The sequence below is a fragment of the Delphinus delphis genome, chromosome 16, assembly GCF_949987515.2.
Source record: "Delphinus delphis chromosome 16, mDelDel1.2, whole genome shotgun sequence".
NCBI lineage: Eukaryota > Metazoa > Chordata > Mammalia > Artiodactyla > Delphinidae > Delphinus > Delphinus delphis.
Window position 1 is genome coordinate 81560988 of NC_082698.1, and position 16888 is coordinate 81577875.

General features: G+C 45.3%; 1 protein-coding gene across 1 annotated transcript in view; it reads right to left on the reverse strand.

Annotated features, from left to right (window-relative positions):
• Positions 1 to 16888, reverse strand: part of DISC1 (DISC1 scaffold protein) — a 337105-nt gene that overhangs the window by 219913 nt on the left and 100304 nt on the right. The window contains 1 exon segment of the mRNA XM_060033786.1: positions 7292 to 7421. Within this exon segment, the coding sequence (XP_059889769.1) occupies positions 7292 to 7421 (130 nt within the window).

A 16888-nucleotide genomic window follows, 5' to 3' on the forward strand; every position in this document is an offset into this window, starting at 1 on the left:
ATATTCATATTGTTGTACAACCACCACCACCATCCGTCTCCAGAGCTCTTTGCACCCCGCAAAACTGAAATTCTGTCCCCATTAAACACTGACCCCACCATTCCCCCTGCCTCCAGGCTTGGTGGTCATCATTCTGCTTTCTGTCTCTAGAATCTAACTCTTCTGGGGACCTCGTATACGTGGAATCATACGATATTTGTCTTTTTGAGGCTGGCTCATTTCACTTAGTATAATGTCCTCAAGTTTCATCCATGCTGTAGCATGTTTCAGAATTTTCTTCCTTTGAAAGGCTGCACTGTACGTATACACCACATTTTGTTTATCCATTCATCTGTCGATGGACCCGTGGGTTGCTTCCACCTTTTGACTGTTGTGAATAATGCTGCTATGGAGATGTCTTTGGGTGTCTGCTTTCAGTTCTTTGGGGGCTTATACCCAGAAGAGAAATTGCTGAATCACATGGTAATTTTACTTTTAACTTTTTAAAGAACCACCATCCTGTTTTCCACAGTGGCCCTCCACCCTATTCTCACACAGATGTCAAAGTGACTCTTTAAATTGCGGTCAATTACATAACTTCACTGCTTAAAAACCCCCCATGGCTCCCAGTCAGAGAAGAGCCCAAGACCTCACAAGGCCCTGCAAAGGCCCTCTCATCACTGACCTTCTCCTCTGCTGTTCTCTGCAATCCTGGCCTCCTGGCTACCCTTTGAAGGCATGGGGCACACTCCCACTGCAGCCTTCGAGTGACTGTCCCCTCCATGGGGAACACTCTTACTGGAGATTTCTGCAAGGCCCCCCTCCCTCTTCCATCCAGCGTTCGCTTCAATCTCCCTTCTCAGTGAGTAGACTCCCCTACCCCAACACTCTGGTCCATGCACTGTAGCTCTTACCACCCTACAACATTCTAGGCATAGAATTTAGGCTTTTATCACGTTTGCCACTTCTTGTCTATCTCCGCACTCCCACCCCCACTAGGACATAAACTCCACAGGAACCCTGAGCATGGCAGACAGTACCTGGAATGTCACAGGCACTCAAAAATTCCTACTGAATAAATGAATATCCACCTTCTCCCAGAGTTCTGCCACGAATGCTCCCTCCAAACACTGAGTATGTTCCGTACACTCTGATGTCATCAGGAATTGGGGAGACCTTCAACTGGTGAATGTTGTTCAGAACCAAAAACCAGACTTCACATTTTCAGCTACGTGAACCTTGCAGTGATGCCCACTGAATCTGAAAGTGCCAGTTTCTCATGCACCAGAGGGCAGACAGAAGCAAGAAGAACTACAGTCCTGCAGCCTGCAGAACAAAAACCACATGCACAGAAAGACAGACAAGATGAAAAGGCAGAGGACTACGTACCAGATGAAGGAACAAGATAAAACCACAGAAAAACAACTAAATGAAGTGGAGATAGGCAACCTTCCAGAAAAAGAATTCAGAATAATGATAGTGAAGATGATCCAGGACCTCGGAAAAAGACTGGAAGCAAAGATCGAGAAGATGCAAGAAATGTTTAACAAAGAACTAGAAGAATGAAAGAACAAACACCCAGAAGAATTAAAGAACAAACAAACAGAGATGAACAATACAATAACTGAAATGAAAAATACACTAGAAGGAATCAATAGCAGAATAACTGAGGCAGAAGAAAGGATAAGTGACCTGGAAGACAGAATGGTGGAGTTCACTGCCGCGGAACAGAATAAAGGAAAAAGACTGAAAAGAAATGAAGACAGCCTAAGAGACCTCTGGGACAACATGAAATGCACCAACATTCGCATTATAGGGGTCCCAGAAGGAGAAGAGAGAGAGAAAGGACCCAAGAAAACATTTTAAGAGATTATAGTCGAAAACTTCCCTAACATGGAAAAGAAATAGCCACCCAAGTCCAGGAAGCACAGAGAGTCCCAGGCAGGATAAACCCAAGGAGAAACACGCTGAGACACATAGTAATCAAAGTGGCAAAAATTAAAGACAAAGAAAAATTATTGAAAGCAGCAAGGGAAAAACGACAGATGACATACAAGGGAACTCCCATAAGGTTAACAGCTGATTTCTCAGCAGAAACTCTACAAGCCAGAAGGGAGTGACGATATATTTAAAGTGATGAAAGGGAAGAACCTACAACCAAGATTACTCTACCCGGCAAGGATCTCATTCAGATTCGACAGAGAAATCAAAAGCTTTATAGACAAGCAAAAGCTAAGAGAATTCAGCACCACCAAACCAGCTCTACAGCAAATGACAAAGGAACTTCTCTAAGTGTGAAACACAAGAGGAGAAAAGAACCTACAAAAACAAACACAAAACAATTAAGAAAATGGTAATAGGAACATACATATCGATAATTACCTTAAATATGAATGGATTAAATGCTCCAACCAAAAGACACAGGCTCACTGAATGGATACAAAAACAAGACCCATATATACGCTGTCTACAAGAGACCCACTTCAGACCTAGGGAAACATACAGATTGAAAGTGAGGGGATGGAAAAAGATATTCCATGCAAATGGAAATCAAAAGAAAGCTGGAATAGCAATACTCATATCAGATAAAATAGACTTTAAAATAAAGAATGTTACAAGAGACAAGGAAGGACATTACATAATGATAGAGGGATCAATCCAAGAAGAAGATATAACAATTATAAATATATATGCACCCAACACAGGAGCACCTCAATACATAATGCAAATGCTAACAGCTATAAAAACAGGAAATCAACAGTAACACAATAATAGTGGGCGACTTTAACACCTCACTTACACCAATGGACAGATCATCCAGACAGTAAATTAATAAGGAAACACAAGCTTTAAGTGACACAATAGACCAGATAGATTTACTTGATATTTATAAGACATTCCATCCGAAAACAGCAGTTTACACTATCTTCTCATGTGTACATGGAACATTCTCCACGTTAGATTACATCTTGGGTCACAAATCAAGCCTTGGTAAATTTAAGAAAATTGAAATCATATCAAGCATCTTTTCTGACGACAATGCTATGAGATTAGGAACGAATTACAGGGGGGAAAAAATCCGAAATAAACACAAACACATGGAGGCTAAACAATACGTTACTAAATAACCAAGAGATCACTGAAGAAATCAAAGAGGAAATCAAAAAATACCTAGAGACAAATGACAAGAACATGTAGATCCGAAACCTATGGGATGCAGCAAAAGCAGTTCTAAGAGGGACGTTTGTAGCAATACAATCCTACCTCAAGAAATAAGAAAAATCTCAAATAAGCAATCTAATCTTACATCTAAAGGAACTAGAGAGAGAAGAACAAACAAAACCCAAAGTTAGTAGAAGGAAAGAAATCATAAAGATCAGAGCAGAAATAAATGGAATAGAAACAAAGAAAACAATAGCAAAGATCAATAAAACTAAAAGCTGGTTCTTTGGGAAGATAAACAAAATTGATAAACCTTTAGCCAGACTCATCAAGAAAAAAACGAGAGGACTCAAATCAACAGAATCAGGAATGAAAAAGGAGAAGTTACAATGGACAATGCAGAAATACAAAGCATCGTAAGGGACTACTACAAGAAACTCTTTGCCAATAAAATGGACAACCTGGAAAAAATGGACAAATTCTCAGAAAGGTATAACCTTCCAAGACTGAACCAGGAAGAAATAGAAAATATGAACAGACCAATCACAAGTAATGTAATTGAATCTGTGATTAAAAATCTTCCAAAACACATAGGCAGAACACTCTATGACATAAATCACAGCAAGATCCTTTTTGACCCACCTCCTAGAGAAATGCAAATAAAAACAAAAATAAACAAATGGGACCTAATGAAACTTAAAAGCTTTTGCACAGCAAAGGAAACCATAAACGAGACAAAAACAACCCTCAGAATGGGAGAAAATATTTGCAAATGAAGCAACAGACAAAGGATTAATCTCCAAAATTTACAAGCAGCTCATGCAGCTCAATATCAAAAGAACAAACAACCTAACCCAAAAATGGGCAGGAGACCTAAATAGACATTTCTCCAAAGAAGACAGACAGATTGCCAACAAACACATAAAAGGATGCTCAACATCATTAATCATTAGAGAAATGCAAATCAAAACTACAATGAGGTATCACCTCACACCAGTCAGAATGGCCATCATCAAAAAAATCTACCAACAATAAATGCTGGAGAGGGTGTGGAGAAAAGGGAACCCTCTTGCACTGTTGGTGAGAATGTAAATTGATACAGCCACTATGGAGAACAGTATGGAGGTTCCTTAAAGAACTGAAAATAGAACTACCATATGACCCAGCAATCCCACTACTGGGCATATACCCTGAGGAAACCATAACTCAAAAAGAGTCATGTACCACAATGTTCATTGCAGTTCTATTTACAATAGCCAGGACATGGAAGCAACCTAAGTGTCCATCGACAGATGAATGGATAAAGAAGATGTGGCACATATATACAATGGAATATTACTAGCCATAAAAAGAAACGAAATTGAGTTATTTGTAGTGAGGTGGATAGACCTAGAGACTGTCATATAGACTGAAGTAAGTCAGAAAGAGAAAAACAAATACTGTATGCTAACCCATACATATGGAATAAAAAAAATGGTTCTGAAGAACTTAGGGGCAGGACAGGAATAAAGACGCAGACGTAGAGAATGGACTTGAGGACTCAGGGACGGAGAAGGGTATGCTGGGACTAAGTGAGAGAGTGGCATGGACATATATACACTACCAAATGTAAAATAGATAGCTAGTGGGAAGCAGCCACATAGCACAGGGAGATCAGCTAGGTGCTTTGTGACCACCTAGAGGGGTGGGATAGGGAGAGTGGGAGGGAGATGCAAGAGGGAGGGGATATGGGGGTATATGTATCTGTATAGCTGATTCACTTTGTTATAGAGCAGAAACTAACACACCATTGTAAAGCAATTATACTCCAATAAAGACGTTAAAAAAAAAATCTACCAACAAAGAAAAGTCCAGGCCAGAGGGCTTCACATGTGAATTCTATCAAACATTTAGAGAAGAGCTAACACCCATCCTTCTCAAACTCTTCCAAAAAACTGCAGAGGAAGGAACAGTCCCAAACTAATCCTACAAGGCCACTATCAACCTGATACCAAAGCCAGACAAAGATACTACAAAAAAAGAAAATTACAGACCAATATCACTGATGAATATAGATGCAAAAATCCTCAAAAAATACTAGCAAACAGAATCCAACAACACATTAAAAGGATCATGCACCACGATCAAGTGGGATTTATCTCAGGGATGCAAGGATTCTTTGATATATGCAAATCAGTCAGTGTGATACACCATGTTAACAGATTGAGGAATAAAAACCATATAATCATCTCATTCGATGCAGAAAAAGCTTTTGACAAAATTCAACACCTATTTACGATAAAAACTCTCCAGAACTAGGCATAGAGGGAACTTACCTCAACATGATAAAGGCCATATATGACAAACCCACAGCCAACATCGTTCTCAATGGTGAAAAACTGAAAGCATTTCCTCTAAGATCAGGAACAAGACAAGGATGTCCACTTTCACCACTGTTATTCAACATAGTTTTGGAATTCCTAGCCACGGCAATCAGAGAAGAAAAAGAAATAAAAGGAATACAAATTGGAAAAGAAGAAGTAAAATTGTCACTGTTTGCAGATGACATGATACTATACATAGAGAATTCTAAAGATGCCACCAGAAAACTACTAGAGCTCATCAAAGAATTTGGTAAAGTTGCAGGATACAAAATTAATACACAGAATTCTCTTGCATTCCTATACACTAACAATGAAAGATCACAAAGAGAAATTAAGGAAACAATCCCATTCACCATTGTAACAAAAAGAATAAAATACCTAGGAATAAACCTACCTAAGGAGGTAAAAGACCTGTACACAGAAAACTATAAGACACTGATGAAAGAAATCAAAGATGACACAGACGGAGAGATATACCATGTTCTTGGATTGGAAGAACCAATATTGTGAAAATGACTATACTACCCAAAGCAATCTACAGATTCAATGCAATCCCTATCAAACTATCAATGGCATTTTTTACAGAACTAGAAAAAAAATCTTAAAGTTTGTATGGAAACACAAGAGACCTTGAATAGCCAAAGCAATCTTGAGGGAAACAAATGGAGCTGGAGGAATCAGACTCCCTGATTTCAGACTACACTACAAAGCTACGGTAATCAAAACAATAGGGTACTGGCACAAAAACAGAAATATAGACCAATGGAACAGGATAGAAAGCCCAGAGATAAACCCACACACCTATGGTCAACTAATCTATGACAAAGGGGGCAAGGATATACAATGGAGAAAAGACAGTCTCTTCAATTAAAAAAAAAAGTGCCAGTTTATTGGAGAATATTTTCAAATAGCAACAATGTTTGCTTCCCTTTGCCACCTTGCTATTGTATGGACTTGGATGGGCAAACTCAGATAAAAAGAACACTCTGCTTGAGGCGGGGGCAGCGGGAGGGCTTCCAGTAACATGTCTGAGCCCCATTAACTTGTCTAAGGTCATTCAGCTGTTTGGAGCCTAAGCCAGCTCTTGGACTCAGTGTTAAAGCCCTCTGCTCTTTCCAGACGTCAATGCTCCCCATTCCTGCCTCAAGGCCTCCAGGCTCAGGCAGGTGTGGACAGAGTTGCAGGGCTCCTTGTCTCTGGGGGACACTGTCGACTTCCAGAGCTCCTGGTTGCCTCCTGGCTGGAACTCAGGGCTGCACCAAGATTTCTAGCCCCTGATGATTCTCGGCCAACTTGCATCCACTGCTCTGCGCCTACCTGGAGCTCCCACGGTGCCCCAGTCATTCCCAGTCTTTCCCAGTCCCGCCCACTTTGCCCAGTCCACACTTACAGCTCTGCCTCCTGACAGGCGCTACTCAGAGTCCAAGCTGACGGCAGTTGCCATAAAGCACGGCCACAGCTCAGATTTTTCTCTGCCTCTAAAAGAACCTTCTTCAGGGCAAAACGAGAAGAGGTGACAGACTGGCCTGGCAGACAAGGAAAGCATATTCAACAGGTAATGAGGAATAGCAAAGACAGGCACACACACTGCCAAGCTTTCAACCCCTCGTTGGTAATGAGACTCCCGACAGGCCCCCTAGTCACCACCCTCCACCCTGTGCTTCCAGGTGGACAGCCAACGCTCTAATTGCTTCACTCAAGCAAAGCAAAGACCCACTTTGCTACCTCTGGCTCAAATGGATAAGAAAAATGATGTCTTGTTTCTTGAAGATTCTTCACCCGCTTACCTGTAACTGCTGCTTTTCTTGGAGAAGCCAGTCTCGCCTGGTGATGGACACAAGCAGGTTGTCCTGAGCAGTGGGTTCCAACATCTTCGGCTCCGTTCTGAGCTGGGCTTGGGTGTCATCACTCCCAGCTCTTAAAACAAAACATACATATTGGTACAGATATGGATGAGCTGAAATCCTCAGATCTACAAGAATGTTAATGGAAAGAAGGTCCACAAAGTGGCCCCCAGCGGCTCTCATCCTTAGGAGGGTCATAGGGATGAGGTCCCTAATGTAAGTTTTTGTTTTAATGACAATCTGTCGGGGCTTTGGCTGTTTCCCAGAGCCACCTTGCTTAACTGGACTGGGCACTGTCCAGCACCGTAGCTACGCGTGTGGCTATCTGCGCTGAAAGTGTAAAATACACACCAGATTTTAAAGACTTAGTATGAAACGAAGAGTGTAAAACAGCTCATTAATGACATTTATGTTCATTACCTGTTGGGATGACAATGTTTTTGACATACTGGGTTAAGTACATTTTAAAAATGAATTTTACTTGTTTTTTCTTACTTTTTAGAAATGTGCCTACTAGAGCATTTAAAATCATGTATGTTTTGCATTATACATCATTGGACAGCTCTGCCTGGGCCACCCAGAGCAAACTTCCAGGGCTGATCTTGGCCGTGGAGATGACAAAGAGGGTTGACTGATGCCTGGGTCAGAGATTCTCAGAAAAGGTTTGCTAAAAGACTGTCAAAAACCACTAAAAATCTCTTTCTCCCATGCTTGCAAGAGTTGGCATATTTGGTTGAAGCAACGCTGGTGAAGATGTGGCCCAGGCTGCCACCTTATGCTGGTGAGTTGCCGTTGCAGGAGCCTTGCAGGTGTTTCTCATCAAAGGATGACAAATCAATTTATAAGCGGTTACAGCTGTAAACAAGACTTGTCCCCTGCGCAGAGCAGAGGGGATGGGTAAACCAAGGCCACGGACAAATGCTCCCCCCAGGGCTCAGACTTACTCACTGTAGGAGTGGAAAGGTAGACGCCCTGCTCCCATTTCCTACATCTTAACATGGCCCTTACGTTAACAAGGGGGCCTACCCAGCAGCACAGTGAAACAGCCCTAATATTCTTAGAAACAATGATAGAAAATATGTCACCTCAGCTTTTCTAAGTTAGAAAACAGTGGCCACAGAAAAGGGAGCCTTGATTGAATCTCTGGGCCAGACACAGATTCAGACTCAATAATCTCAAAAGCTGCTTACTTAATATAACATACCACGCAATTTAGAAGCTTATTTTAAGACCTGTTACTCTCTGTAACAAGTCTCTGTGTGCGTAAAGGCAAATCACAAGAGTAGTAGTAGTAATAAAAAAATTTAACTGGTAATAACAAAATAATCCGGTATAATTGAGAATTTACTGTACGCCGGGTGTTATCAGTGTTGCCAACGAAGAAACAGAGCATCTGGGAGATCTGAGCAACTTGCTCTGGTGTAACCAAGCAGGACCCTATGGGGCCTTCCCAGAGCAAGACTCCCCCTCCAGGTCCTCTGCCTGCCTTTCATCTGTAGAAAAACTTTAGTCAAAGAATAAATTTAACTGGAGAAAAGAAAATGCAGAAAGAAAGGAAAGTTTCAAGCAAGACAAAATAATAATGGTTTAGCCATTAAACAAAGAAGTCAAAAACCTTTTGTTCCTCCCCAAGGGCTATAGATAACATTCTGAGCCATGTCCTTAGAGCTGTTTTACAGAGACTGAAACCCTCACCAGGTAGAAGACGTTAACTGTATGCTGCTCACAAGCACACAGACCCCAGACCAGTTGGAACCAGAAGGTTGATGATGTTGACTCCCAGTTACCTCACCACCAACCAATCAGAAGAAGGCCCACGAGCTGATCACACACCCCACAGCCCCCCTCCCTCACCCTGTCTTTATAAACTTTTCCCTGAAAACCATCAGGGAGTTTGGGCCTTCTGAGCACTAGCTGTCTGGACTCCTTGCTTGGCGCCTTCGATAAACACTGCACTTCTCTTCACCACCACCGGGTGTCAGTAGATTGGCTTTCCTGGGTGTGGGCAAGCGGACACAAGTTTGGCTCCACAACACTGGGTCACACAGAGAGCAAGAAGCAGAGGTGAGGAGTCCATCAAAGGGCCGTGAGGCTGGTGGCCACTTTCCAGCCCTTCCCTGGACACCATATACCAGTCAGGCTTCAGCAAGATTATGAACTCCTGTTTCTTCCTGGCTTCTAGCCACATGCCACCCACACCTGCTGGCTAAGTCCCCTTGCCCATGATTCAACACAGTCAGCTGAGAGTGACAGCTTCGGGGAGGTAGATGAGCACGGTTTGAGCCCTAACCCCACCTTTTTCTAGCTATGTGTCCTTGGACTTACCAAACCTCTCTGAACCTCACCTCCCTCGTTTTTAAAATGAGAATGATGGTGATGGTGATGCCTTCCCTACACGGCTCCATATGGCTGATTACGGGGTCAAATGTATTCAACAAATGGCCACTGAGCGCCTACCCTGTGCAGGTCCCACCCTCACCCTGGGGCCATAAGGGGACTCTGTCCTCGGGGAGCTGGCCGCTTCCCCCCCACCTCAACGTTGGCATCAGGAGACTGAACGCTGTGCTCATGTCCACTGGACACACCGTCCTTTGTAATGAAGAGTAAAGATGAGATGTTTCCGAGGACCTTTCCATGTATCGGAAGGGGGAGGGGGCCCCTGGAAGGAAACCACCATCAGCTATTGTGGGAATGGAACCCACCTCCTCCCCTGGGCCCCCGAGTCTCAGCCTGTCCGCCCAGCCTCTCGCTCTGGACGGTGAACCTCAGCCCATCTCGTGCTGCTGTCCCCAGGGCCCAGCACTGAGCAGGGCTTAGCAAATATTTACCGAGTGACTTCATGAGTCCACGGCCTAGAAAAGTCCAGAAGCTGTTTATATTCAGCTTTCGATTGCATTAGATCATTTCTTCACACTAATTTATTTCCCAATTTGCTCTGCTTATGCAAATATTAAGAGTTTCCTGAATTTCCTAAATAGATACCATCTGGGTCGGGATGGGAGTTAGTGAAGGGAATCAACACAGAATTGAAAATGAGCTGCAGGGGAACTACAGGTGGGTAACTGGGAATTCTCCTTATTATCGTTAATCACATTCATTACTTAATCCATAAAAAAAGCCCCTGTGATTCACCGAAACTCCTGTGTCTCTCAGACTTTAACTCTGGGTAGAGAAAGCCATGCACAGATGGCTGAGTGGTGGCCCCAGGACAAAAGACAGCTCAGGAATGAAGCCGGGGACCGGTTTCCATCTCAGCCCATCAGCCCTCAGAGCCACGCTCCCTCTGCCTCCTACAATGTTGTTCCCTTTATTTTAATAAACCCCAATGGTAAACCCAAATGTCAGTGCAAATTAGCCTATAAACTACTCAGTACGGAGAACGAGCAAATCCCTCAGGGGCAAGAATTACAAACACGTGGGTTGGAATGTCAGCACAGCACTCGGTGCCCACGGGGACTCGGGGTGTCTAGGACCACACTCTCAGCCCCGGGTTTCACGCAGGTCCCCATCTGCCCAGTGCTGGAAAAATCCTGGCCTTTCTACTTTTGTCTTTTCCACCAATCACTTAAAGAAGGATAAAACCCATCTGTAAAATAAGATCCTACACCACTGCAAACAGTATAGATCCAAACTGCACAGGACAGCATACCGCATCCCAGGGATAACATGGACCGCGTGACTTCTGTGAGTACAGAGTTCAGTAATTCAGAATAAATCCCACCTGGGGGGAGGTGTTTCCTGAGAGTGTGCACCTGTGATGAACCCACCCGGTCACCTCCTCTGCAGCTGGCTCGCTGGGCCCGGGGCCCTCCAGTGCGCTGCCTTTGCGCGGAGGGTCGCCTTCGGGAACGTCTAGAGTGAGACAGGGCAGAGGGGAGCCCAGACATTCCACCGGCTGGGACATCTCTTGCCAGAATGGCTCCTGACAATTGCTGTGGTTTATACAGTTGTACGTATAACACAGAGGGTCCCTTTCCAGACAGGAGTGACGGACGGTCATCACGATGCCAGAAAAATTGCTCTGTGGTGCCACTGCTGGAATCGTAGAGTTTTAATTGAGGAAAGAACCAAAACGGATGCTCTCATTTTCATAGTGAGGAAAACCTCAGCTCAGATGACCACTTCCGGCAACAAGACTTGAGGAGGACCTTCCGAATACCTTTGCCAACTGCTGCTCCATATCGAGGGCTATCCTATCAAATTTATGTCATCCGACGAATGTGTTTCCATCTCTCCCTCGGTGGGATGATGGCGATAAGGAAGTGGTTTGGGCCAGTTATGCAATCAATGAAGTGTGCGTTAAATCTGGAAATAGCTTTCTTAGCCAAACAATGTCATAAATGACTGAGGCCACTCTGTGGCACAACTGAACATTGTAAACTTGCCAGGGACAATGAAGGTAACTTTACAGTTCTTCCTTATATATCTGACTTGGGTCTAAAAGTAAGGAGAGTGGAGTAAAAGTCATACACCTTAGAAAAGTGGACATCACTGGTTTCTACAATCTCATCCCACATATAGAGGTGACAGCCTTGCAGGAGGGGCACGTGGACATTTACTTGGGTTTATAATATCCATGCCCAATACAACAGGCTTCAGACGGACTTCAGCTGAATTTGAGCAAAGAGGATGACACAGGAGACCTTTATTTGGAAGTTTTATCTATAAGCCACTGATTTTAAAACAAATTCCGATGAGTCTTCTGTGACTCCCTTCAACTGGTTTTTCTCCTCTTTTCCTTCCTCCCTTACTTCTCAAGGTGATGACAAGGGATCAGAGGTGGGTCTCCTGGGAGAGACACAGGCCGTGCTAGTCCCCATTTGGCTCGAGCTATGATTAGGGGTTCAGAAACGTCTCCTGACACGTTGGTAACAGGGATCATTTTTATGCCACCTCATTTTACATCTCTGGTAAAATGTGTCTGTAACAGTTATTTTCTTCTGCCGTGTGTCTCCATTCCAGCCTGTGAACTTAGAGCTGATCATCGTTGAATTCTGCGGTGTGATGGTCCCGACATGACAAATGGAAACAAAGTATCACATGTTTCAAAGGGAAGAGAGGAAGAGCGGGTCAGAGGAAAAATGACTCAGTCCAGAAGCACCGTGAGCTACACAACATTCATCTGTTCCAATCAGAAAGGAAGTAGGTGAGCAGGAGGTATCCGGACAGGCAAACCAGAGCCCTGCCCTGATAACCACATTGGAAAACCATCGTATAGCTTTGTTTTTAAACTCTGTTGTACTTTGTTTACTTGTGTTTTAAGTTATCTATTGGGAAAAGGTCTTTGATAAAGGACACTTTGCATACACACACACATGTGCACACACACAACTGAAGATGTAAATATGACCCGTTTTCATGTACATGGTGGTGAAGGTCCAGTGGGAAAACACACAGGATGTACAGTCAGAGAAAAGCAAACTATTCCTGAGAAAATTATCAGTCATATGTGCACAGTAGACCAAACCTCTCTCTTAGGAGAAAGGAAAAAATAACTTTCTTTGGACTGGGTGAAAGATACAGCAAAAGTAGATTCCCGATCATTGACCGCTGTGCTAGGATGTTGAGGTGGAATTTTCCAGTTGCTCCAGAATCAGACGCAAACGCTGAAGGACACAGGCCTAAATGCCCTCCACCCCAAATCGGGAGCAGCGAGGGAGGTGTCCACCCAGGGCTGCACAAGTTGCAAACCACCAGCACCCTCAGGAAATGGAGTCTTCATGAGAGATGCTTCCGTGCAGGAAATGGAGTTGACCGTGCAGGAAATGGAGTTGACCGTGCAGGAAATGGAGTTGACCGTGCAGGAAATGGAGTCTTCATGAGAGATGTTGACCGTGCAGGAAATGGAGTCTTCATGAGAGATGCTTCCCTGCCCAAGCCCCCAGCCCCGCATGGGGGCAAACAGGGAGTAAGCTCTCCCACCCAAACCAAAGGAAGGAAAAGCAAGTCCACTAGACCCCCTCTTCCAGCCAGGGGGTGTCCTGCAAGGAAGGCTGACGTCTGGTTCTCCCATATGAACTTCTATCTGCGTCTGTTTCTCCCATATGAACCTCTATCTGTGTCTGGTTCTCTTTGGAGCAAAATCTGAGACAAGGAGCTGAGTTCGGGCTGCTTTTTGGCGAAGTGATTCCCAAGAAACCAGAGTGGGTTGTAGGAAGGAGGAAACGTCAATAAACAGTGTGCTATTGAGCTGATCACCACAGAGGCAACTGGGGCGCCAACCAACTGGGAAACGTCCTGGGAGAAAATGTGTGCAACGCTCCTCGAAGCTGTCCCCCTGGACGTGGGGAGGCTGGACCATTACTCTGCCCTCAGGGGCATCACTCACGCCCCTTCCTCACAAGAGGCAGGGAAAGCCCCGTGGCAGAGAAGCCTGTCGGGTGCAAAGCTGTCAGTGGGCACAAAAGCGTCCACAGCTGGAGAGGGAATCAGAGGGAGGCCAAGGGGTTGGGATGCGGGGCATCAGGTCTCTGTGGCAATCCCCGCCCACACACCGACTTTGTGATGCACCGCTGCCCGTCGAGCAGGGATGAAGGATCGGGAGAGCCACAGCAGGGCAGACGGCCTGGAACCGGCGACCCGCATGCCCACCGTTCAGTGCGGCAAAGATACGTGAGCTTCCTGTGAACCAAGTGAACACAACAAAAGGGATCCTCCCAACGAGGGCGCCCACTGGCCAAGGAGACCCAGAGAAAGAGGCTTGGTGACACGTGAAAAACGGTGGTTGCCCCTGTGGGGTGGAGAGATTCTGTTCACGTCAGGATCAGGGAGGTGCTGCAGTGGCCTCTGGGGACCCCGCATCTGAGTCCCACAAGAGAGGGAATGTGTCAGCACATATTCACGGGGGTATCAACACCTCTGTTGGCCGGGGGGCAGCGATGGCCCACAAGGAGAGTATTACAAACTCTGGACGGGGAAAGGTTTGAATTGGACGTACGAATGATGCTTCAAACTAGACTCACTGGATGAGCAACGGTAACTGAAAATGCCCCAGACATCTGTATTTTCTGCCCAAGACACCATAGAGACAAACCACGATGCCTTTGTACCCTGCTGAGTAGAGACACCCCAGTGACCCAGTTATATTACAGAGCAGTGCGGTGCCAAAGACAGAGAGAGACGGATACCAAACCATTTGAGTACCAGTAATCTGCTTTAGAGGAGCCCAGTTAACCCCTGGGGTGACAGCTAACACTCCCTGGGCTGCTGGAAGGACCTGGACAAATCGAGCACGATTCAGGGTGACACACAGAGAATTAACCAGTGCTTTTTAGAACGATGCATTCAACAGGGATTATCATGAACAAAATGACAGTGAAATTACAAATGAAGTACCTGATTGTACTTGGGAGTTTACATTTCCTCAGATCTTACTCTAAACCAAATTCTCTTAACTTGAGAGCCAAAGGCCCCCTAGAGAGGGAATCCATAAGCTCAGAAGATCTGCATGCAAGTGTTTGTATGCAGTTGTCCGTATGTTTGTACATACGTGGTTCTGTGATGGAAGAAATCTATAGCTTTCATTAGATCCTCTAGGAAACGCTTGATCCCAACAAGGCGAAGAAGTACTTATTTGTGCTGTTATTAATCAGTATTGAAAATGTGCCATATGCCGATGCAACTTCTTTATTTCTACAGGATAAGCACCATCATTGGGAAGCATTCTGTTTCTCCCTGGACTCGGAAAGCCCCTGGCCTGGGAGAAACCTTGCCACCCAGGCGCTGGCTGCCTGAGCTCGGGCCAGACACCCCGTCCCCCTGGTGGCCACTGTGAGAACTGCAGTCAAAGCCCCTGGTTCGGGGAAAACCTGTGAGTCCACATAGTCCTGCTGATGACGAACGTCACAGGCTGGATGGGCAGTCGGCACGGTGAGAGGCAATTCTTTAAATTATTAATGACTATGCAATTATGTTAACACGCAGCAGAAAAGCGTAAGAAAGGAACTAATTTTGAGGCATCGCTCTCTAATTGTGTTAATCATGGGACAGATGGCGTTGGCACGAGAAAAGCCAAGATAATGCTTAAATAACTGAAGTGTGGAAAACAGCGATCTAATTCAACCCCCTCCTTTTCTCATGAGGGGAGTGAAGTGTGGAGAAGGTAGGAAACTATGTCAGGTCACACAGAGCTGGGTAGCGCAAGAGACAGGACCAAATCCAGGTTTCCTGGAGCTCCAATCAGGGGTTCTTCAAGATACTGTGGGAACTTCCCTGGTGGCGCAGTGGTTGAGAATCCGCCTGCCAATGCAGGGGACATGGGTTCGAGCCCTGGTCCGGGAAGATCCCACATGCCGCGGAGCAACCAAGCCCATGCGCCACAACTACTGAGCCTGCGCTCTAGAGCCCGCGAGCCACAGCTACTGAGCCCCCGTGCCGCAACTACTGAGCCTGTGCTTTAGAGCCCACGAGCCACAACTACTGAGCCCATGCACCACAAATACTGAAGCCCGCACACTCTAGAGCCCGTGCTCCACAACAAGAGAAGCCACCGCAATGAGAAGCCTGTGCACCACAACTCTGCCCCCGCTCGCCACAACTAGGGAAAGCCTGCATGCGGCAATGAAGACCCAAGGCAGTCAAAAATAAATAAATGAATTAATTAATTAATTTTTTTAAAAGAAGATACTGTGAACCTCCTCCTTGCTGGGTGTGTCAAAAGCAAGGCTGAAGGAGTGTTTTCTCCAGGGCAACTGAACCACGTTAGAGTGAAGGTTCTTCCTCTCTCCCTCTCTATACACATGCATCTTGGTGAACCTACATGTAGATACACATATGTATCACATTCATTCATTCAGTGAATATTTACAGAATACTTATCATAGGTCAGCCACTGCTCTAGTGTCTAGGAATAAAAAGATAAATACAATACAGTCTTGTCCTCGAGGAGCTCACCGTCTGTCAGAGTAGACAGATATTCAAGGAGACGGATTAATTTGAAAGCCAAGGTAGGGGTGAGGTCATTCAAGGAGCTCCAGCAATTCAAGGGGTAGATGCTGTGACTGACACAGGCAAGGCTTCACAAGGATGGGAGCTCAGCTGAGTCGTGAAGAATGAGCAACAGTTAGGTGACAACTTCTACCACTTTCGCCTGTGTCAGCGGCAGGGGCTGGTGACGCCTAGTGAAATTCCGGCTGCTGGAAAGCTAGGCAAGAGCTGCACTGGAAAAGCTTTGAGTGTCATGCTAAGCAGCACAGACCTTATCCCAAGGACCATGAGGGCCGCCGTGCATGACATGACGTTTCCACCTGAGGCATCGTGGAAGGTAAATGAGAGGGAGTAATACTGGGGTCGGGCACACCAGAAGGAGACCACTGCAAGAATCCGGATTACAATTATTAAATCAGAACTGAAGCCCTGACGTGAGGATGGGCGAGGGGAGCAGGGATGCAGTAAAAGACAGCGGAGTCCACAGGACGTGGTCCCCAATTAGACTGGGGAGTAAGGCCTAAGGGGAGGAGCCAAGGCTGAACCCGAGTTCTTACTTGGGTCACTGGGGAGATGGCGGCATAAGTCACTGAGACTGGGGGTGCAGGAGCAGGG